Source organism: Astyanax mexicanus, chromosome 2 (assembly GCF_023375975.1).
Source record: "Astyanax mexicanus isolate ESR-SI-001 chromosome 2, AstMex3_surface, whole genome shotgun sequence".
NCBI lineage: Eukaryota > Metazoa > Chordata > Actinopteri > Characiformes > Acestrorhamphidae > Astyanax > Astyanax mexicanus.
The window spans coordinates 54,228,633-54,253,003 of record NC_064409.1 but is presented as its reverse complement, the minus strand read 5'-3'; the positions used below and the strand labels follow the sequence as shown (position 1 = coordinate 54,253,003).

At 37.9% G+C, this 24,371-nt stretch overlaps 3 protein-coding genes across 4 annotated transcripts in view; all 3 read right to left on the bottom strand.

Moving 5' to 3' along the window:
- Positions 1-3,994, bottom strand: part of arid3b (AT rich interactive domain 3B (BRIGHT-like)) — a 28,192-nt gene extending 24,198 nt beyond the window's left edge. The window contains exons 1-2 of one of the 2 annotated variants that reach the window (XM_022672275.2): positions 3,687-3,994; positions 1,016-1,702 (exon numbers count right to left, since the gene is read on the bottom strand). In XM_022672275.2, the coding sequence (XP_022527996.1) occupies positions 1,016-1,702; positions 3,687-3,725 (726 nt within the window). In that variant the 5' untranslated portion in view covers positions 3,726-3,994. The remainder of the gene's footprint in view (positions 1-1,015; positions 1,703-3,686) is intronic. The other variant, XM_007246595.4, reaches the window with a different exon arrangement.
- A 2,085-nt stretch (positions 3,995-6,079) lies between these two features.
- LOC103046663 (cytochrome c oxidase subunit 5A, mitochondrial) lies at positions 6,080-11,929 on the bottom strand. The gene is made up of 5 exons (XM_007246599.4): positions 11,727-11,929; positions 8,055-8,171; positions 7,614-7,735; positions 7,144-7,272; positions 6,080-6,239 (listed from the first exon to the last, which is right to left on the bottom strand). Exons 1-4 carry the CDS (start codon positions 11,797-11,799, stop codon positions 7,159-7,161), a joined length of 426 nt encoding a protein of 141 aa, XP_007246661.1. The 5' UTR covers positions 11,800-11,929; the 3' UTR covers positions 6,080-6,239; positions 7,144-7,158.
- A 5,971-nt stretch (positions 11,930-17,900) lies between these two features.
- On the bottom strand, positions 17,901-19,820 carry rpp25a (ribonuclease P and MRP subunit p25, a). The gene is made up of 2 exons (XM_022672279.2): positions 19,598-19,820; positions 17,901-19,136 (listed from the first exon to the last, which is right to left on the bottom strand). The coding sequence occupies exon 2, from the start codon at positions 18,989-18,991 to the stop codon at positions 18,302-18,304; it is 690 nt and encodes a 229-aa protein (XP_022528000.1). The 5' UTR covers positions 18,992-19,136; positions 19,598-19,820; the 3' UTR covers positions 17,901-18,301.
- Positions 19,821-24,371: the final 4,551 nt, after the last annotated feature.

Genomic DNA, 24,371 nt, shown 5'->3' with positions numbered 1-24,371 from the left:
TTTCTACTTGCATTTCTAAAACAGTAGTCTACAGGCAACAGCAGCTGTAGGGACGTACAAATAACATTTTGACCCCTAAAAATAATTTAAATGCTCTGCGTTTGATCTTAAAATATTGCCGGATCTAGGTCAACTTCTACAGCCACATAAAGGAGAATAAAGGAACAGGACTGGTCTCTTGTGGTGGAGGCACGTGTCCACAACACCTCTGCCTTCTGTCTGGCAGCGCTGACGGCATGCCTCTTTGGACAGAAGCCAAGACAGCATTACGCTGCCAAGTGTCTGTTCCAAGAAAAGAGAAAAAAAAAAAACGAGCCAGGAACAACAGAGGAAAGTGAGAACTCAGGAAGAAAAGAGAGTATGAATGAAAGAGAGGGAGAATGAAATTCCCAGTCTGCTGGGCTGACTGCCAGAACGCCACACTTTGAAGATATTTAAGGACAAAACAGGTCAACATCAGGCCTTTAAAGGATCCCGCTAACAAAACAAAAACAACAGCAGCATTACACGTGGTTTTGCTCACAGCAGCAGAAGGTCAAGAGTGTAAATGCAAGCAAGGGACAAAATATCAAGCGAAGAACACCATTAAGAGGCAGCAAAAGGAAGAAATCAGAAGCATAGATTCAATACCACAACCAGAAATATGGTGGGTGCGGTAGTTAAACTTTTTTTAAACTGTTTAATACTTCTAAAAAGCCTACTTAAAAACCTAAAATGTATTCACTTATCCCCACTAGAAAATAATGTTTGTGATGCTAGACTATTTTATATGACATTAACAGCATCCAGTGTTTTGCATGTATATTTGGTACTAAATCTAGTTTGCATAGATGTAACTGATAAATGTGCTTTAGATTTTGTATAGTTTTGAATGCAGTACCTTATCTAAACAGATGTAATATTGATAGGTATGCAAAACACTGAATATCTGTTGGCTCATAATTCCCTTGTTAGTTCCTCCTGACTTCTAAAAAACAGTAGTGGCATTTTTAGTTGAAATAAAAACAAAACAAACCTGTTTGATTGACTCATCGAAGCTCCAGTCACCCAGACCGTTCGGTGTGCTGAATGAGTGCTGCTCAGTAGGAGAGGGGCTGTCTTCTGGTTCATCTTTCACCTTTGGTGGGGGTGAGCGGGCACGCTTTTTGGCAGCCGAGGGAGAAGCAGCGTAGACAGGGTAAGGATATGGAGGAACCCCCACACCTGCCTGCTGGAGAGCGAGACTCTGTTTCCTTAGAAACTCCAACCCTTCACTTTCTTCATCCTCACTACCTTCCTCTCCATCCATCATCTCATCGTCTTCATCATCTTCCCCTGCTGAGCCTTTTCCTCGGTCTGCCTCATCCTCATAGTCTTCCTCGCGTACTGAGTCCACGCTGCTTTGTGTAGAAACCCTGCTGGGCTGAGGCTGGCCTTGGATGCTCTTCGGCATTCTTTCGAGGGAGCTCTTTGCGAAGAATTCAGGGCCTAGTGGAGTACCCTGGGCCCTTGCTGAAGCCATGATGGCTTGCTGTGCTGCCAGCTGCTGGGCGTAGAGGATGTGGGCCTCCCTGATGTGTCTCTCTTTTCGTTCCATCTCTAGTTTTGCTTGCTGCTGCCTTTGGAGCTGTTCCATAACAGCTTCAAGCTTGACACCAGATGCACCACCAAGCGCTGCCTGAGAAAAGACTCCTGCCAGGACGCTGTCCTGAGATAAGATGGGCTGAAAAGACAAAAAAGGTCTGAATTGACTTTGAGAAGTTTGCTTAGTATTTAGCATTGTATCAGAAGTCCATGCAAAGTCTCTTTAGGAGTAGGCCTGTCACAATAATTATGTAATTGACTTATCATATTGCTGGCCTTAAACTAGCCATTAATGTTTATTAATGTGAATGGGCCAATATTACCATGGTGACTTGGTATCCATGTTTCAATTGTTTAGGATTATTAAAATCTGCTATATTACAATTCCTATGTCTGATAATTTGCAACAATATAAGTTTGCTGTTCTTCAAAGGGTTTAATTTCTTAATTATGCTTTATATTTTTATATTAACATTAGTGGCATAAAATAGGCCTAAATGGCAATAATGTCAGTAATTGCAGTTAATTGTGGGACAATATATTGACAGAATATATTAAGCAAGGAAAGTGTATAAATATGGATGGGGCAGTATTTTTACTACAGTGACTTTATCTACGTTTGATTTGTTTATGAGCTATACTCCAATTCATATGTCCAAAAAAGATGTTCTTTAAGGAGTGTGCTTTCTTTATTATGCTGTATATTTGTATATTAACATCAGTGGCATAAAATGGACCTAAAATGACAGTAGTGTCAGTTATTGCATTTAACTGTTGGACAACATATAGACAGAAAAAATAGTTATCAAGGCAGACCTATTTAGGGGGATTTGAAACCGGCCCAGTGAGTCTATTAAACGTTTGTTTAACGTTAGTCCAACATTCACTCTCGGAAATGAAACATAAATAAGAGTCAATTGTAGAGTTTGACCAGTAGGACCTCCTTTAGCGTTTAACTAACTACAGCTAAATTACCTGCTGAAAATATCTCATGAATGAATATAATTAGCTGGAGCGAAACTCTAGGCCTCGTCCTCTGAAAGCTAATACGCGCTCTGCCGCTGCTAGCAGAGAGTTAGCTAAATACACGGGTGTCCTTTGACCCGAACAGTGGCTACTTGGCAAAGATGACCGGATTTCCGGCCAAACAGCGTGTCTATTTACACTGAGCTAAATAATTCATTTCGGCCAAACCCGTTTCATTCGAGGAATACAGCTAGCTATCTAAACCAGTGCAGAAGTGATAATTTTCCCTTACTGTTTAAAAACGCTGATTCACTCTACAAAAAGTACTTGACCTAACCTTAGCTAACTAGCTAATGGCGCACTTCCAAAATCAACAATTAGCCAGCTAACCTAAATGACCACCATTCACACTGAGCTCAGCCAGCCCAGGCACAGCAGACTATACTCTAACTAACCTACAGTAACACAAGATCATTTAAAGTACTTTCACAAACTTATATTAAACCTGCCTGTTTATCTGCGAGTCTGTAACGTAAATCCGAATCGAGGTTATAGAGGGTCTGCTGTGGATAATAGGGGTGGGGGCTCAAAACTCCTGCTGAACTCATGACGTGTCCGTGTGGATTTTAGCGACATAAAGAAAAAAAACACTTTTAGCGATGGGTAAATAGATAAATAAACTTTAAATATTAATTGGTGTTAAATCCGCGTTCACACGACAAACAGCTAACTCATTAACTCAATAAAACAATCAGATAAAAAAACACAGACCAGAGCTAGATCACCTTAAAAAATCGTAGCTAGGATACAGCAGTCGTTCGACTTTGTATGGTTAATAGATGGCTAGGTTAGCAAACCTAAGCTAAACTAACCTACTACGCTCCAGCATGTAGCTGTTAGCTTAGCTAGCTAATGTTAGTCTAATTATTAACCTAGATACTTAGTGTTATTTAGGGTGGAACTAAAAAAAAACAGCTTCATGTTCACACCTAGCTAAAGTGAATTCCCTTTATTTAACTTTATAAACCCTGGAGACTCAGGAATTTTCCACCACTACTAAAGCCACTATCTAGCTACTTAACCTACCCATCTATTTATCTATTTTATCTAGCCTAACAGCGTGGAGACCTGGCTCTTTTCCAGCTCTCCGGACTCACCATTTGCGCCTTGCTGCCGCTGCTGGAGTTGTCCACCATCCCTCCTTCCTTCCTAGTCGCTTCTTCTCTTCCACCGGGCTGTCCGCGCTTGATCAGATCACCGCTCCGATAGATAATGCTCGCATCCACCCGAGTGTTTACCGTCCCCCGATAATAGTGGCTCTCCGCGGGGGGAAATCGATGGTGGGTTTTTTTCTGTTGTAAAGACAGAGAGGAGGGATGGGGCAGACGAAGGGAAATGCCTGCCTGAGCTCACCTCAGCTCCCGGAGTGCCGATCAGGGGGGCTACCACTCACTGCCCTCCACTTTCCTCCACCCAGAGCCAGCCCCCCCGAGCCAGAGCCCGCCCCGCCGCCCACAGCAACAAGTACACCACCGGCTCCACCATCAGGGTTGCCAGGTCCAATAAAAATATCCAGCCTAAAGTCAGTTTAAAACCTTCCCTTCAGAATCCTAAACTAGCCCAAATGTATGTCTGTCACACGTTTTAAGGAAAATGGCAAACAACTATGAGTGTACGATTTTTCTTTTTGTTTATTAAGTTTTTATTATCAGTATTGCTATTTATCTTAAAGTCCTTAATCATATTGTACCATTAGTGTTTTATTATTTATAACAGTTTTATATCTCGGTCAAAAACATTTAATAGTTACATAATTAGCAAAACCTTTTGTTTACTCTTTTCTGTTCTTGCCCGCCTAAACTCTCTTATTTAACATTTTTTTAAATTCCCTTGATATTTTTTGGTTACATTGTGATCTCTCATTCTCTCTCTCTCTCTCTCTCTCATGCTGTCCTTTATATCGTTATGTATGGGAGGTGAATCCTGCCAAAAATAAAACTGAAATGAAAACACTAAAATGAAAATTCAAATGCAGATTTGCGCTCCTTTTTTCCAAACACGTGTGAAAATATTATGACAGAATAAAAAATAAATAAATAATTTTATTTGCAATTAAATTTTTTACTTGAGCACAGGTCATATGTGACAAAAATAACATTTAAATTAAAAAGGCTTTTTGCCATTTCATTTTCATTACCATACGGGTATTTCACAGTCAAATCTAAAATGAAAAAGCTAATTAATTAATACAAATAAAAGCTTAACTTTGGCCTTTTTTCTTCTGATGAACTGCATAATAAATGTCAAAAATAAATGTAAATTGCAATGGTAACGTTTTTATTTATTAGTCCTTGCAAGGAGTTAACGTTACCGCCTATAGTTTTAGTGTGACGTATACACGTTTGCCCGCCGTGTTCACGTAACATCCTAATTTTTTGGTTCGTTTGCTTTTTGGCGGCCACGGTAATTTTTAAAAGTAGCTCAAAAATGCACCCCGCCACCCTTTTAACTAACAGCCCTCAAGCTGTTAAAACTCGTAAAGCATGTATGTATCAGATATTTTTGTATCAATGAAGACTATAGGAATAATAGTATTTCTGTACTGTGTACACTATTAAATGTAAATTGTTTTTAGGTATAATAACTTACAATCAGTATTGTGTACTATGTCAATTGTCGATACAAGAACAGGAGAATTTAAACAAAATATTTAAATAAAAAATGTAGCATAGTAACCCTTTATTGCATGAAATATGTTAATACTTTTTTCTTTAGTTACTATTTTTCAGACCATTTTTAAATTTAGTTTAGTAATAAGCTGATTATTTGAATTACTACTGCTTTTTCATGATGGCCATATCAAAAGTGATATCCTTAATGTTGCCAAAGGCAACAAATGATAAAACTGTTTTAGTAAGCTTACAACAATAATGTAAGAATACAGTAAGACTATAAACAGACTATAAATATATTACATTACCTAGAGCTTCTTGTCCAACTCTTACCATGATGGAAAAATGTTCAAATAAATGTGTTGTGTTCATTGTTAAGTCTCTGGATACCAATTGACTATGTACTGCATGTAACGTTTTAATCTATAAATCTGGCTTTAACTAATTTAGTCGGTTGTAGTGTCATACACTAGACTTTATTCAGCTGCTAACTCGGGACACACATGCAGATTGTTTAAATGCGTGCAGCTGTTCATATTTAATAAACAAATTTCATTTAATGCTCAATACTACACACACACACACACACACACACACACACACACACACACTTCATTTGTAGATGAGAGATCATTAGCCATGGCTTTCCTGGCCTACTAATGAAAAAGCGATCGTGTGGCGCCCCCTGGTGGCCCCGCATTTCCATTACTTTTTTCATACCAGAAAAAAAAAAAAAAAAAAAAGCAAAACACACACACACACACAACAATCCACAAGGGTTCTTTATCACACGTGACATGTTTTAGGACAATGAACACACGAAACTCAATAAAGAAATAACCTAGAAATGAACTTCTGGGTGACCAAAAACAAACTGATTCAGTAAATATATCTCCCTTTATTAAGTCCATCAATATTTTACAAGCAAAAGAACATAATAAAGGCCAATTAAATATAACACAAACATCATGACACGAGGCAAAGACTTCAAGTACAGAGGTCCACTCCGACCCAACAGCAACAGGTCCTCGGAAGACTCTGCGGGAAAAGACAGATGAGAAATGCAGATATGTTTATAATCGTAGAGACTAATTATGCTGATTCCTGTTACATAGAACTGTCTTATGCTTCCAAAACATTGTATCATTATTTGGGTACATACTTGGAATTGTATTTTGCAATAAATTCTAAAAAATGACCTACTTCCCTCTACTTCTGAACCTTAACACTAGCTACAATTACCAAAATGTATTTCTGTGGCCTTTTTTTTCTTCCAAAGTTCATTTTTTTTGCCATTTCATTTGTATTTTTTCCCTTGTGGTTAATTATTTGTTAACTCAATTATTAATGAATCAAAATCAGTTGAAATGGATATCCCTAGTGCTCAGAGCCCACAGATGTCCCAGATTTTTGTTCTGTCACAGAGGGGCTTAAACTTAAAATGTGAAATCTGAGTGACCTAAAGACTAGTCTGAGAACTACCGTCCAAAAGGTCAAAGCAACGCACTGTATATTCTTAGAATTAAAGAACTTTGTGAAATATCATTTATGTGACAATTTTTGTATGTTTCACTGGAACTTACTAATTAAACTAGGGTTAAAAAATAACCATCATAAAAGGTGAAGTTGGAATATTACACAAAGGACAAATGATCAGAGCAGTCGCATGCTAACATGTCAATTAACAGAGATTGTGAGTAGCACCAGGTTTGTTTTAGGGACACACTGTATCTTTAAAAAGATCAATAAGCACAAATTATATAAACAAGACTTGTGTTGGAATCCCACTGGTGGGACAGTATTTTCCAGAGCCTAGCAACAGTACACCTTATCTGGGAGGGATCATTGTTTATTAAGGGTTAACAACTAACAATGCTAACTGATATATGTTTCTACATTTTTAGTAAAGAACATGATAAATTACACTTGGTTAAGTGCTCACCACAACAGTTGAAGTCTATGCTTTGTCAATGCCAAGTTCTTCAGGTGTTGAAATGCCTAGCTCATCGAGCGTGGGCCGGAGCTCTTGGATAACATAGGGGTAGATCTCTTTGTGGGGCCCAGATTTGTCCTGTGCAAAAAACAGATAATGAAGCATTACATGATTGTGAGACTGCTAAGCATATTAGAAGCACAAGACAACACAAGTTTAAAAAAAGGAAGTGAGAATTAACTAAAAGTACAGAGTAAGCCAAAAATTGCACAACCCTTTTATTTCAGAAACAAAATATAAAAGCTTTTTTTTGACATTTTATTGGTGAATAGACTAACAGAAATAGTCCAAAATTACTTTAAATAAAACTGAAAATTAATATGGTCCTTTTTTATATGACAGATACAATATAGAAACAAAACAGTAACAAAATACCACCTACAGTGGTGTCAAAACTGTTCGCAGGGTTTTCGACTAACCTTGACTGCCTCAAGAATACGGATGGCACTGGCTAAGTCATTTAACCTCCGACAGGCCCTCAAAGCTGCATCCAGGATCTTGGGCTCAGGTACGAGGTCATATCCAATCAGAGTGTTCATACCTAAAATAAACCAGAAAGCAACGTTTACCACAGGGAAGCTTTATACAAAGAATGTGACAGTGTTGCATTTTTAATTACAGCCAACAGAAGGGTATTATTTTAAAACTGGATGTTCAGGATTATCTAGGTAACTGACAGAGTCATAACCAGGAAATAAAACATGAAGTTGTCACTTCAAAACATGTCCTTGCATGATGTCAATGAATAAAAATTCACTGTATAGGTAAAATTGATGAATCACATTTTCCTACTAAGAAAGACAAATGTATTTTATACTCATGGGTCAAAAAAATTAAGAAAATTCTAATTCGGAACCTACCTTTCCTCAGCTCCCAGGCGTCGATATCTGGCTTGTTGAAGTAGGTGACCCAGCGAGCATCAAACTCTTCATCTGTCTCCTGTTTGCCATGAGAGTAGCAGCGAGCAGCTGCAGGAGCTGTTTGGAATAAAATACAAAAGTGCATCAGTCAAATAGCACCATAAATATATGTGCTGTAAACTGGAAACACTTTTGTTAACCAGATTAGGGATTTCCTTGCATACTCCAATAACACAACTCCAGATCAACTTCTTATCAATCCCCATCAACTCTCCTGTATCAGAAAGATCCAGGAATAAATGTTTTTGAAGCAGGGACCGTGAACACACTTGGCCTGAAATGAGTCACAACAGTTAATCTCCCATCAACTCTCTGCTCAATTTACCGCAATAAAATTAAACAAGAGACAGGATCTTTGTTATCCAGCAATTTTTTTCCATCAAAGCAAACTCTATACGATTGGAAATGTTTGTGACAAAATAATATATATTTTTTTTTATTTAAAAAGATCAGCTAGTTATGTTAACTTCATGACTGTATTCCACAATACTTTCCACATGCAAAGAACTGAACTGCGGCAGAGTTCCTTTTTAAACACATCTTCATAGTCTTAACTCCCTTTCTGCATAGTGGAGGTTCTACTACACGGTGAATGCACTTGTAATTGTGGTGCATTGTTTCTGTACACCATCTAGTGTTCAAAAGAAAACCAAACATGTTTCAGTAGAAAAAAACATTATCCAATCAATAAAGGTATTGAAAAGCATTAAGCATGTATTAAATATGATTTATTTCTTAAACATGACCTAAGTTCCCTGTAGTAAGGATTTAGGTTTGATTCACTTGCTGGGAGTGAAGGAAAAAATTGTACCATAAACAGGAGACATGCACAATCCATGTATTATATTTCACTGTATTCAGGAAAATAGCAGAGTATTGTTAGTCTTCGTGAAGGTACAACAGACCATGGCTTCACAGGATGGCAGGGTTTCTCTCAAACCTGTCAGGTCATTATAATAACCAAACAAAAGCTTTTAGCACACAGAGCTTTCTGATGACCTTATATGGCAGAAGATATATGGTGGGCCTCATCCTACCAGGTTACTAAGACCCTTGGTGGGCCTCATTTCTTATATGACAGGTGCTACAAACTTTAAGAATAGCAAAAACAGCAGTTGAGTTGTAATTTTTAGTACTTTCACAAATGTCCTCTAAAAAAAGTGTGGTTTAAAAAAAAACAGACTGGCCCCTAAATAGTATCACACTTATACCTGTCTCTTATTACAAATGTGCTAAATGACTAAGGAAAAATATTAATATTATTTTTTAAATAAATTAATAGGAAATTGGTTAAATGTTATTAGATATGAAATGTTAAGCATACCAGTTTGTTACAACTCCAATGTTACACTACAAGTGCATAACATGCTAATTTTATTTTACAGGCCAGCTGACATCCATAAGTCAAGGGCAGCGACTCTTAGTGCTACAGGGGTGAGAGATAAAAGTCTGTTTAGCGGTTTCTGCTCACAGATGGAAGACTACCAGTGTTGTCTTTTTTTTAACCCAAGTTACAGAGGTGAGGGCTCACAGTTCAAGGCAGAAGTCAATCTGAACTGATAAAAACTGACCCCTGATCCACATCTGACAAACTGTTCTACAATTATAAAACATAACATTCCATTTTAAACAGAGCCATTAAAGTTTCAAGGTAGAAAAATGTTATTTAAAAAACAAACTTTTCCCTAGATTTAATGATAAAGACTCTAAATATTATTTTTGCTTGATACTTAAGGGTCCAAAGTCCTTTACTAAGTTCAAGATTTAATATCCCTGCAATGCATTTTCTAGTAGAAACGGATAGATTTAGATATCAGCTATGGAAGTGTTGTAATATATTTAATACTATATGTAGTATAGATCTGTAAATGTAATTAAATCTACTCTACAAACACAGGTAAGTGAATTAAGTTAGTTTTAGTTTTTATGTGCATTTTAGGTATTTAAAATATAGCTACATATCAAAATTTCAGTTACAACAATAATATTATCTTTTATTATTATTATTATTAATACCTGAAAATGATCAGAATAACAGTGTAAATATCTAAAGTTACAGTTTCTACTATAAAAAATTTGATTATAGTTAAGAGAGTTAGATACTATCAGCTATGTATCTTAATATTCTTCAAATATAACCTCTTTGAATTTTACTTAAGGAAAGTGTAAAATATGTAAATCACTGCCACAAAAAGAGTTCTTTACTGAGATTCCTTCTGTCAGCTTCTAGATGTAAAGATGTACCTCAATTAATTTATTTGGTAAATCACATTAACACAACATGTATAGACACACACAAAGACTGTTAAACCTAGCTAAGTTACAGTAAGGGTAAGCTGTCCTCGTCATGTGATCTGTGTATCTGATGTTGGCTATTACTAGTATGTTAAAATAGTTAGCTGCTCTAGAAGAAACTGTATAACACTTAACTTGTACTGAGTCGGGGTTTGTATTTCTGTTGCAATTTCAATGCTAAATCGTTGTGTCGTCCTCTGTGTGTAACAGAGAGAATCATAACCTACAGGAATAATGTCAACTTCCGAGAGAGGTCGGTCAAACCGGGCTTTTCATAACCACGTCCTCTCACTGCACGTAGACAATCAGGTCAACCTCCGGATACAGGCTTAATCTGCAGTATTAAACGTGTTGGCTAGATACGTCCCTGAATTAACATATGGTCCACTGAAACAAAAGGTTATATTACATTATATACCTTTTACAATACATTAACATTAATTAAATAAACCACTATCTGAACAAGGACGCTCACTTCTCACAGTGTGTTAGCTAGCTAACGCTAGGATTAGCTGATATTAGCCGGGGTGTTCCGTCAAAATATGATACCCATCGATACGTGCTTCCTACAGGCACTGCGCATGCACTGACCTACAGTTATTCATTATTTGTTGCGTTTTATGTTTTTTCCAATAAATCTTATTTCTGAGTTTTTGTGCATTAACCATCCTGGACTGCCACTGCACAAAAGTGCAAATAAAAATGGATAATAATAATAATAATAATAATAATAATAATAAACACAATAATTATTATTAAAAAAAATACAAAAGTAGTTTGTAGTAATGACCTCTCATTGACAGTCATTTATGCTCCCCAAAAATTCTACATCGACTTCCACTGAGAACATGCTCCAGTACGATGCATCTTTTGTTTTTTTCAGTTAAATGTTACTAACTTAGTAGGGTAGCACGGTTTGACAAGGTATCATAACTCGACAGACCACCGGGCCCCATATGCTCAGTGGGTCATTGCAAGGACACGTCTGTAAATCAGCCCCAGCACCTTTTCAGATGTTAAAAAACCGACATATACACTCTTTAAAATGTGCAGGTTATTCGTTTAAAACGCCAGATACCGCCGGGGCCAGTTATACATGGGTATAACTTCAGAGTAAGTCCTCAGCCCAGCTAGCTAACCTAGCCAGCTAGCCTAGCTGTGTACTACACACGTTTGCTAAGCTAGGCTAAGCCATTTTAGCTACCTTGCGTTAGCATGCTAAGCTGCTATCCAGCTATTAACCTGACAGCTGCGAGTCTGGCGTCCTTAAGGCTAATCGCCGCTCGCGCCGCGTTCATACTGTAATTCTGTAGTTACCTGTATACTGCGGTCGTGACCGCGCTAAACTCCGAGCCCCGGAGACGGAAAGGCGGACGGCGGCTCTGAACATGATGTCGGTCGGGACACCGGCTGACTGCGGACCGGACTCTGAACGGTATCAAGTACCGCAAGAATGGAGGAGGAGGCCGCGGCCCTGAGAGCTGAAACCAGCAGCGCTGCTTCTTTCTCCGCCCGTATTCAGACAGATCCCGCCCCCTGCGCTACTACTGCACCAAGAGGCTGTGTATGTTCGAGGTGGGTGTGTTATTTTATCACGTTAAATTTTTTTAAATTAAATAAGTAAGTTAAAACACTTTATCATTAACTTACAGGTGATTCATAATCTATACAGTGTATGACTTCAATTGTCAGTAGTTTGGCTGTATCTACACCAATGAACATAGAAATAAAAATATATACAGTAAAAGTAATACATTTAGACACCCTCTCATTCAATGTTTTATTTATACATTGTAGATTAATATTAAAGACATCAAAACAATTAAAAGACACATATGGAATTACGTACTAAAATAAAAAGTGTTTGTCCTCCACAATCCCCTGATAAAACTTGAGGTGGGTGATTTGAGGTGATTTGGGATGAGCTGAGCACAGAGTAAAGCACCTCCAGGAACTCCTTTAAAATGCTGAGAAACTATTCCAGTTGACTCTACCTCATGAAGACACTGAGATTAAAATACCAAGAGTGTGCAGATCTGTCCTCAAAGCTAACTGTGGTACTTAGAAAAATCTAAAGTATAAAACATATTCTGGGTGGTTTAACACTTTTTGTTTATAAAATAATCCCACATGTATTCCTATACATCTTTTATGACTTCAATATTAAAAGTATAATGTAAAATGATCATTAAAAGAAAGAAAACACATTGAATGTAAAAGGGTGTTTCCAAGATATTGCCTGGTATGTATAAGTAAATACCATGGATTATCTTCTAACAATCACTGTAGAAAGCATGGGCAGTGAAGGCTCCACAGGTCTAGCACTGCTGCTGGGTGATTACAGTATGACAAAACAGCCCATTCTTTAAGCATTTTTTTTTCATCTTACCATCTTCAATGTTTAATTCCAACTTTAACAAGTGTTATCAGGTCCACTGCTGGTTGTTCATAATAAAAACCTCCAGCCAAAGTATTTGTACTCAGCCTTGTCCTCTTACCAAATTTATTTTCTGATATGGATCAAGTCCAAATACCGTTGACTCTGATTGCAAATTAATTTCCTTGTTTTCTACAGTCACTGGTAGAAAAACATAGTGTATGTTAAGTAGGGTTGCAGCGGTAACCGGTTTCACGGTATACCGTGGTATTAAAATGCACGGTTATCATACCGTGTGTGTTTGCTTATTACCGGTAAAACTCAATCCAGCGGAGAAAGTCACCCGCGCATGCGCACCTCTGCTCCGCTTCAGCTACTCAGCACACAGCGGTGAGAACGGCAGAAAGTGCATCAGACTAGAGCCTAGATTCTCTGCCCGAACCAGACCTGACCCGAGGACCGACCCGAAATCGGGTTCGTTCGGGCCGAGATTTCCCACCACATTCCTCGGGCCGGGTCGGGTTGGGCTCCAGAAAATAGTCTGAGATGTAGGCATCTGCTTTTTAATTATATATTTTATTTTTAAATAAAGCTCTGGTGTGATAATCACAATGTTAATGCTAAGTAACCAATTATTATTGTTAATGAAAACGAACCAAATAACGAAAACTGAAACTGAAACTTAACTAACTTATTTATAAGCGCTGTTTTCACTCCCGCAGTTCTACAGCGGGAGGTGTTGTGCCGATTCTGTCCGCGAAGCGGGAGTCGGATTGAGCAGGGAGTCGGATTCGGCATAACAGCGGCAGCGCGGCTGCACCTCGCGGTCCGCGGTGTTAGTTGTAAGCGCTCGCGATAGCCGCAAAATACGACAGAAAACACTGAGAAACTGCAGAATTATGAATTGGACTAAAATGAGCACGAGGAGATAAAAGAGAACCTTTACCTGTGAGTAGATCACATCAGAACACGCAAATCTCTCCCTCTGTGTGTCTCTCTCTCTCGCACGTGAACTTCTCCGCACTGTGTTTAGCTGTTCTTAAAATCATTTTTATTAAATAATAGTTCTATGCTTCTATGTTAGTGTTAATTAACATAATTCTGATCATATTTCGCTCATTCAAACAGCCTGAAAACAGACTTGTAATCTTGTAATCAACAAGCTTGTAATCAATGTGGCCGTAAAGTCACAGCTAAAGATGGACATACGTCAAACCTGTTCTCCATCTCCGAGAACACCACCCCGCTGTGCAGCGCAAAGTATGTGTTCAGTTTATAATTTTACCTAAATAACCTAAATAAAACTTCTTTGTAGTCGTGCACAACCCATGCGGTAAGCGCCCGCAAAAGCGCTGAGTTATCCGAAATTCGGGCACGCAGGTACAGGCGTGAAGTGCGTGCTACGATGGATTCACGTGTCCGTGTAAAGGTCCTGGCCGGACTGGATGTGAAAGACGCCATTCATTTACATGCGTTAATTTTCAAAATCTGACGTGCCTGTTTTTCATATGTTGAAGGTTTTAAGGTATGAAAGCCTTAAAATAGAAATCTCTATTGTGAGGATCATGTCAGAAATAAAGCCCCCTCTTTCTGCAGTATCTGGTTATATACCAACTTTTTTATATATATATATACACTCTTAATGCCCTTAAGAGTAGTGGAAAAACATGGTTTCCTTCACCTGATGGTGTAGTTTCTTCAATAAATAGTTAATTGAACAAAAAACCTTTGTTGTAATTTCTTTAAGGGTCAGTTTAATAATATATGTAACAAACTGTGATACCGTGATAACCGTGATACCGCGGTATTTTCCGAGACGGTTATCATACCGTGAAAATCTCATACCGTTGCAACCCTAATGTTAAGGTTGGTCAACATTTTGGATGCAGAGAAAATGAACCTGAGACACTTTAACAATAATCATATGACTGTACCAGACAATGTCTAAAATTGTAGTATGTAACTGCTGAAGAGGTCTGAGGTTAAAAGAAAGAAAATCAAAAACAAACAATAAATTGGGCACCCCAGGCGCACTCTTTGCAGGAGGACAGCAAAGTAGACCCTGTTTTTAATGGTAGTTAAAGAATGAATATCCACTAGGGCTGCAACGATTAGTCTATATAATAGACAATGACGCTTATTTAAATTTGTCTATTACCAATTTCATTGTCACTGAATTACACAAAGTGCTGGGGACAGAAGCGCAATGGGAGATGTGTAAATGGCACACTCACACAGTTTACACTTAGTCTATGTCTCTAAAAGTGCCTAAACACAACAGATTACATATTTAATCACTACATACAGTACTGTCCATGTTTAAACAACATCTTAACATTTAAATGCTTTTTAAATCTAATTTTAAGATGTTTCTTTAGTTGTTTTAGATGGTGGACATCACAGAAATAACTGACTAATTGACTAATCGGAAAAAAAAAATAATTAGATTAGTCGACTACCAAAATAATCATTAGATGCAGCCGTAATACCACACATAGTTCATCACACCCTGCTGAGTAGCTCCAGATAAGTGTAAACATGCTAACCCCTACCTACAATAAGCACACAAGTGTCTGGATTGGAGTCCTGTTTTCTTTGCCATCCAGTATGGTAACAAATACAATAGAGTATATAGGTCTTACAAAGTGAGCTAATTGTGGCTTGATTGTGGCAAAGTTTAGATCTATCAGTAATTGTACAGTAATAGTCATACTGAAAGTCATATAATTTTTTTTTTAAATCATGGTACAAAAATCTTTCACATAAAAATAAATCATTAAACAGATTACAGAAACATAACTGTTGGGTCATTACCAGCAGGGTTAGATTGAAACTGCATACATGCAAACTCTCGTTAAAACATGCCTAATAGAATGATAAGCCACTTACTGTACATTATTCATGTGTGAGCACTAGGGTTGCAGCGGTAACCGGTTTCACGGTATACCGTGGTATTAAAATGCACGGTTATCATACCGTGTGTGTTTGCTTATTACCGGTAAAACTCAATCCAGCGGAGAAAGTCACCCGCGCATGCGCACCTCTGCTCCGCTTCAGCTACTCAGCACACAGCGGTGAGAACGGCAGAAAGTGCATCAGACTAGAGCCTAGATTCTCTGCCCGAACCAGACCTGACCCGAGGACCGACCCGAAATCGGGTTCGTTCGGGCCGAGATTTCCCACCACATTCCTCGGGCCGGGTCGGGTTGGGCTCCAGAAAATAGTCTGAGATGTAGGCATCTGCTTTTTAATTATATATTTTATTTTTAAATAAAGCTCTGGTGTGATAATCACAATGTTAATGCTAAGTAACCAATTATTATTGTTAATGAAAACGAACCAAATAACGAAAACTGAAACTGAAACTTAACTAACTTATTTATAAGCGCTGTTTTCACTCCCGCAGTTCTACAGCGGGAGGTGTTGTGCCGATTCTGTCCGCGAAGCGGGAGTCGGATTGAGCAGGGAGTCGGATTCGGCATAACAGCGGCAGCGCGGCTGCACCTCGCGGTCCGCGGTGTTAGTTGTAAGCGCTCGCGATAGCCGCAAAATACGACAGAAAACACTGAGAAACTGCAGAATTATGAATTGGACTAAAATGAGCACGAGGAGATAAAAGAGAACCTTTACCTGTGAGTAGATCACATCAGAACACGCAAATCTCTCTCTCTGTGTGTCTCTCTCTCTCGCACGTGAACTTCTCCGCACTGTGTTTAGCTGTTCTTAAAATCATTTTTATTAAATAATAGTTCTATGCTTCTATGTTAGTGTTAATTAACATAATTCTGATCATATTTCGCTCATTCAAACAGCCTGAAAACAGACTTGTAATCTTGTAATCAACAAGCTTGTAATCAATGTGGCCGTAAAGTCACAGCTAAAGATGGACATACGTCAAACCTGTTCTCCATCTCCGAGAACACCACCCCGCTGTGCAGCGCAAAGTATGTGTTCAGTTTATAATTTTACCTAAATAACCTAAATAAAACTTCTTTGTAGTCGTGCACAACCCATGCGGTAAGCGCCCGCAAAAGCGCTGAGTTATCCGAAATTCGGGCACGCAGGTACAGGCGTGAAGTGCGTGCTACGATGGATTCACGTGTCCGTGTAAAGGTCCTGGCCGGACTGGATGTGAAAGACGCCATTCATTTACATGCGTTAATTTTCAAAATCTGACGTGCCTGTTTTTCATATGTTGAAGGTTTTAAGGTATGAAAGCCTTAAAATAGAAATCTCTATTGTGAGGATCATGTCAGAAATAAAGCCCCCTCTTTCTGCAGTATCTGGTTATATACCAACTTTTTTATATATATATATACACTCTTAATGCCCTTAAGAGTAGTGGAAAAACATGGTTTCCTTCACCTGATGGTGTAGTTTCTTCAATAAATAGTTAATTGAACAAAAAACCTTTGTTGTAATTTCTTTAAGGGTCAGTTTAATAATATATGTAACAAACTGTGATACCGTGATAACCGTGATACCGCGGTATTTTCCGAGACGGTTATCATACCGTGAAAATCTCATACCGTTGCAACCCTAGTGAGCACATTGTTTAATGACCTTCTACAGAAAAACTGTTTGCAAATCTTCAACATGAACATCACAGTGGGTTATGGGAATTCCATTACTGACAGCATACATCACATACTATATATTCCAGTGCAGATAAGCAAAGCAAGTTAGGTTTTAGGACAATTTACTACCAGTAAGGTGTTGTTTGTATCTAAAGCTTTTTAAAGGATTTGTAAGACTTTTTTGTGTGGACTGCTCTAAACGCTAAGAGGTCATCTACAAATTACACTCCTGTTAGGACTGTCAACAAATAAAATCAACTGATTTCTATAAGGGGTCATCTACAACAGGAGTAAGAAACTCCTATACAATTGTCTTACATAGTGTGTCGTTTTCCTGCTCAAGAACACCTAATTTAGATGAAACTATTTTTAATGCTGGGCAACATGTAATACATACAGTCCAACTTTTCATCTAAAAGAGTTATACAATTCTACAAACAAAACACATGCATATTTAACAAGCCTACAACATAGTCAAAGTGCATGACCAACATGTTAGTGTTAAGGACATAATATACTTCTTTCTCCTGCTGTGTATTATGCAATCCTAGGCAGATTTTAAGCAGAGGACATTGTTTAATATTTTTTACCTTAACATAGGCTCCATAAACCTGGACTTGTACTGGAATAGTAAATCCACATTACATTACATTGCATGCAAAGTGGCCTCAGAAATTAGAGAAGGCAAATAATCAGTTTGCTATACAGCCAGCAGATGGCAGTATTACACTTCAGTGGAAAAAGGATTTTGGAGAAAGGAAATAGCACATTACGGATTCTTTGTGTCTCATAATTATAATTAATGCATTATAACAATGTTATTTAAAATGTGCAAACTATGAATACACATGAAAATGGATAAATATAGATTCAAATGCATAAAAAAGTGAATGTATCAGTTGATAAAAGATACAATTAATTCCCATGAAATTATATGCCTAGTAATTATATGCTGTAGCAGTGTGCTCCTGTGTACTTCTTTTAATTTTGGACAGTTGGACAGTTTCATAAGAGCATGGACTGCAGTGTCTCTTTCTAGAAGACTCTGTAGCAGCTCCACTTGTGTTTTCCTCTGAGCTTGAGCTCATCTCAGCAGGTGACTGGTATCCTAACTCCAGTGGATCCAGCGGTTCTTTGGAAAGGAAAATGTAAATGGCTGGGACTTTTTTAACCACAGTCATCTGAATGCTTTCATCCTCCCTGCTCTGCCACACTTCTCTCACCGTCCTGTACTGAAGCTTGGACACTTGATGTAAGCCTCGGATATGACGTTTCATTATCTCAGCACAGGTAATGGTTTTAGTGATGGCGCGACCTGTTCCAGTGAACATAACCTGACTGACTGGAGACACGTGTCCTCCTCCCTGCAGACGGGACATGGCAAAGCCTAACAGGTTTCGGATTTTACTTCCCTCCTTAACACGCATCTCTAGGACTCCAGGTCCTAATCCTGGGACCGGACATGAGCTTGGCTCTCCGGTAGATGATACTCTTCTGAATCCTGCTGGTGCTGGCTTGGCAGAGCAGGTGTTTAAACTTCCATCCATGGTTGTAACAGAATGGTGGGTTTTAGGAACAGATGTGGAACATGTGGAAGGCTCTCTGCTAGAGAAGGACATACCTGACATCCTCAGATTCTCTTTTTGTGTGAGGGATGGGGAAGTAATTCCTCAAATCTTTCTTCAAAAGCCATTTCTGAGCAACCAGTTCTTCAGTTCTTTAAGAGTGTAGATGACTAGGCTTTGAAGAAGCAGAGCAATCCATTTCTTACATCTGGAATGTAAGCATTACATTTCTTTAATGCTCAATGACTGAAATTAAGAGAATAAAGAGATCAAAGAACATCTCATGTACTACTCTTTTGAAGCTGACATGCAAAAAAAGCTTGAAAAATGAATAATCAATCATCAATTAATAACAAATTAGTATTTAAGCGAATTAACACTGCAACTGCCTTTGAAGCATGTTTCAGTTTCTATCAAAGAAGAGTAAGAACAACAAAGGGGAGAAGGTAATAGTTAATAGATACATAGATAGATAAATGCTCTGGGTTAAATGGCAGGCTAATTATCTTATCATGATCTTATTATTAAGATAGATTGGTGTCACACTTAAACATAAGTCATTTCACACAGTGCACTTAATTAGAGTTGACAGAAAAAAAACAGTAATTAATCTTTTAAAAAACAGGATTTGTTACCAAATAATAATTTATCAGATGAAGATATATTTACCTGTGCTGTCTGTGGACATCAGATAAATAGTTTAGCGAGAAAGTTTTTTCCAGACTGTAAAACTGTAGCCAGTCTGACTGGATCCCAGTCTTCAATAACTGTCCACACGGTCAAGGTGTCCTCTCTCAGGCGTGACACATAGAAGAATTAATACAGTTCACCAACATGTATTAAAAAAGCATGTGAGTGGCTGTGAGGGACATGGGGCAGGAGGGGGGATCAGAGGGAGAGACAGAGAGAAAGAGAGAGAGAGAGAGAGAGAGAGAGAGAAACCAAGGCATTGGGGACCTCTTAAAGTGACAGGCACTCCTACCTCTTTCCTACCACTGAACCCATCTATTTCCCTTGTTAAATGACATCACATTCTACAGGAAGCCTCGTTTCATTCCCCTTTAAATGGGCCATGCTGATGAGCTGCTGTCAATCTGTGCGTGTGTGTAAATGATTAACATGCGTGACTGATTAAGAGAGTTCAAATAGAGATGCAGCCAAGCGTGAAGATACAACACAGCCAGTAAACAATGTTCAAATGTGAAACATCTGTCTGCCAAAAAGTCTATATGCACATTCCTGCACAGAATAAAGAAATTTAGCTCGTCATTTTGTATGTGAAATTGGGAAATCGTAAAAAAAAAAAAACTAACAAATTTGTCTTCTCATCTGCCATTGCTATTTTCGCATCTTCCTCTCCTACTGTTGAAGCCGTATGGCCTCATAGCAGTTTGATCCTTGAGGCGATGATTTCAATCAGAGAGTAGAAGGGCACACAGTTCTCCAGTTCTGCTTCACAAAATCCACAGCCTGTATGCATCCAACACGCGCACACACACACACACACACACACACACACACACACACACCCACACACACACACACACACACACACAGAAAACAAGGTCAGCCAAAAAGAAAATGATTTTTTTTGACATACATATATATTCACAAATGTAAATATTTAAAATCTAGTGAATATACAGAAGAGTGGTGTCAGACATAAATCACGGACATAAATGTCATGGAACAATTGGGCTGTCAGTTATAACTTTAAACTTTGGATATACATGTTTTGTTTTGTGTTTTGTTGGAGTGTAGGAAAACCAGATTGTTGAGATGAGAAGCTCTTACTGTACAGCTCTGGGAAAAAAAAAACACTTAATGATGATGTTTTTCTTTGATTTTCCAAATTAAAAACCTCTGAATATAATCAAGAGGAAGATGGATGATCACAAGCCATCAACCCAAGCTTAATTTTTGTGGCTTAAAATGTAGCAGTGTGTAAGACTGGTGGAGGAGAACATGCCAATATGCATGACAACTGTGATAAAAAAACAGTGTTATTCCACCAAATATTGATTTCTGAACTCTTAAAAAGTTATGAATATGAACTTGTTTGCATTATTTGAGGTCTGAAAGCTCTACATCTTGTTATTTCAGCCATTTTTCTGCAAATAAATGCTCTAAATGACAATACTTTTATTTGGAATTTGGGAAAAATATTGCTCGTAGTTTATAGAATAAAACAACAATGTTCATTTTACTCAAACATATACCTATAAATAGCAGAATCAGAGAAACTGATTCAGAAACTGAAGTGGTCTCTTAATTTTTTTCCAGAGCTGAATAAAATATTTATAGACAGAATTTAAACATTTATTTTTTTTTGTTTTGTTCATTATAATGTAATCTAAATTGGTCACCATATATTTGCATATTTACACAAACACACACGTACAGGGCTCTGAGGGGTCCAATGGACCATGCTGCCACTATGATCTGAGAAATGCCAGAAAGTACAATTGGCCTTGCCTTCTCTGGGTGGGTAGATGGTGCTCTGTCCTCACATCACTCCCAAAGTGATGTTGGTGTGCTCAGGCATTTAGTAGCAGTATCGAAGCTATATCAGCTGCAGTTTGAAGAAAGATGGTGGCTGACTTCACGTGTGTCGGAGGAAGCATGTGGTATCCTTCATCCTCCTAGTGTTGGGGGCATTACTACATATATAAACAAAACAAGATGAAATTATTTCTTTTTAGAGGGTTTTTCTGCCTTGAGCTCAATGATTCCAGGTAGGTTTCAGACCCGCCACGGCCCTGAAGAAGCAGGAAGAAGCAAATAAAAACATGAAGGGAATAATAGATGGATGGATTGTATCTAATACATATTAGTATAACATTTTTGTGAATATTTTCAAAATGTTCTGTACACACCATCTTTTCATAAATGTACAAGGTTTTGGAGCATGTTGTAATTCACAATGAGCAAAGCAGAAGGGTGTACTACTAAAGTGTTTATATAGTGTAAATCACTTCATACTGTCTGTGTCCTTTTTTATTTTTATATTAATAAAATGCTACTGCAGCTGATTAAAGGCATCCTACTTTAACAACTACTGTTTCAGTGTCTTTATCAAGTGCTACAGACAACGCACACACTCCGCTGTTATCTGGCAGACGACAGAGGCTCCGCCGCAGGGCCTCTCTAGTGGGTTTCTCTAGAACTCTTATTAATTTAATTAAAAGGAAATTAGGTCTCAAAGGGAAGCATGGCACACTGCAGTGCCCTGTGGAAATGAAGTCAAAATTGAGTTAGTTTAATGGCATTAATCTTCTAAGTAGAGCATCGCTTGAAACTTTCATTAAAGAGACATTCTTAAGCGAAAGAGCAAAAGAAGCACTGTTTTCTTCTTATTAGGTTGGGAATTGATGTTGTATGTTAAAATACAGTTCTGCATGTAAGGCGAGCGTATTAGCAAGTACCCAAAATGCTCCGTGCAATATGCAGTCATTGCCATCGTGTTATCTGCACTTTTCAGCTCTGTTGTCATTTCTGCCAAAAACCTGGTTAGAAATAATCCTGAAACTTTCTGAAGCAATTTGTCGCTGATGCAAAATTGGAACGCTGTTCATTCATGCCTTACTTCCACTCTCAATATGCTATTTCCCCTGTGGGAGAACTGGAATACATTGTGATGTTGGTATTAACTCTGTCAGCAGCAAATTTAATGAAGTCTGTTCAACCATGATTTAAAGCAGTAACAAAGAGTAGCATTCCTTCAGAACTGGACTGGCATTAGTATAGGACAATACCCGTTTATGGTATAACATTTCATATGTAAAATATGAAAGGTACAAAGTTTAGTTTTTTTACCCATAACATTTAAAAACACCTGCCTAATTTAATCATACATCAGAGTTGGACATTGTGTACGTAAGAGCACATTACACATTAGTAGATTCTTTAAAGCGACAACCTGTAAATTCAGGGGATTTGGGGTTTTAGATACCTCTCTGGTGAGAATGTATAATTGCACAGAGAATGTGTTTTTCAAGTACTTTTCATGCAGGTTAATGTAAACAAAAATTCTGTGTTTTTGAGTATATTGTTTGGTTTATTTTGCTCATTAATGGAATACTGTCAACATGTAGAGAGCAATTACATCCAACAAACCTACCAGACCACTCTGTTTGAATATATTAGACACTGATTTTTAAAATCGTATGTACTCCTGCTTTATTATTCTGCTCAATTTATTATTTATTTATTATTTATTTAGAGCACATCATTTTTAAGGAAGGTTTTAAACTTATCTCAACTTATTATGCCTAGTACTCAATCAGCCAATCAGCAGTTGTATTTTGGGATAAATAATTCACAAAAGGTCACACAATGTTTTATTGTGCCTGAATACAATGTTTTGTAACATAACCATTTTCCCCCTCTGGTTATTCTTGTTTGCAGTACTATTTGTATTGACCATTGCATACTTAGCATCTCACAAGACCTGCCTAAATAATTGGAACTTTGCTCTCACCCTTTGTCACTGTGGATCAGATTTTTATGCTTTACTATTTTTCCTTTTTACAGCACATCAACTTCAAGAACTGACTCTTTACTTGCTGCCTAATATACAGTATAGGGACAATTATTGGGAAATCTGCTTATTTATTATTTCTTCCAAAACATTTTTTTTTTTGCTTTTGTTGAAGTATCTGTTTCTGCTGTCTAGAAAAGGCAGTACTACTGTCTCCTCATCTTATTCCAAAAGTACTGGATGGAGCACCATCATTCCAGAGAGCACAGTTTCACTACTCCATATATCAATGCTCATGTTCATGTTTATCTGCTCTGGGGATTCCTATTGTATTGGCAGTACTTCTTCCCCTCTAATAGGACTAGACAGGATGTGCGAGTTTGTGCATTTGCACATCTGTGTCAGCAATGGGTGCAACTTAAAGTAGCTGGATCTATTCATTAGAAGAGGTGTCCAGAAACATTTGAACAGATAACACATCTAACTCGATGATAGTTGCCACTGTAACAAGATAATGTTATTAGGTTCTTGGATAATGAATCAAAGGCTCTAGTGATATTATATAATAAGGCTTTGACAGCCAATTTGTGCACAATAGGGAAAAACAAACATTATTGAGAACCACCTAGGAATGATTTAATATGAAATAATCATTTTATAATGAATAATTAAAAGGTTCCCCATATGCAGTAAAAATGAGAACAAATGGAAGCAGCAGGAAGGGAATTTATGGGAGAGGGAAGAGGCAGATGTGGAGCTCACATGGAGCAAAACACACTGTTATAAATTGTAGTGTTTCTGCCTCAGGATTAGCCAAAGCCACATGAGCCACACTGAGGAGGGACATAACCCTCTGGGACCATTCACAACTTACCCAGCAAGGTGTAAAATGCCTTCTCATTTTTCCCTTCAATTTTCATACCACACACAAATACACGCACAAAACAACAACAAAAAATAATA

Bases quoted from the DNA above. Each gene is read 5' to 3' on its own strand.
- LOC103046663 (XM_007246599.4), bottom strand. From the start codon at position 11,799: ATGTTCAGAGCCGCCGTCCGCCTTTCCGTCTCCGGGGCTCGGAGTTTA. The intron at 8,172-11,726 runs GTAACTACAGAA...TATTCCAAACAG, and splicing joins GTCACGACCGCAGTATACAG to CTCCTGCAGCTGCTCGCTGC. The intron at 7,736-8,054 runs GTAGGTTCCGAA...GGTTTATTTTAG, and splicing joins CGCCTGGGAGCTGAGGAAAG to GTATGAACACTCTGATTGGA.
- rpp25a (XM_022672279.2), bottom strand. From the start codon at position 18,991: ATGTCAGGTATGTCCTTCTCTAGCAGAGAGCCTTCCACATGTTCCACA.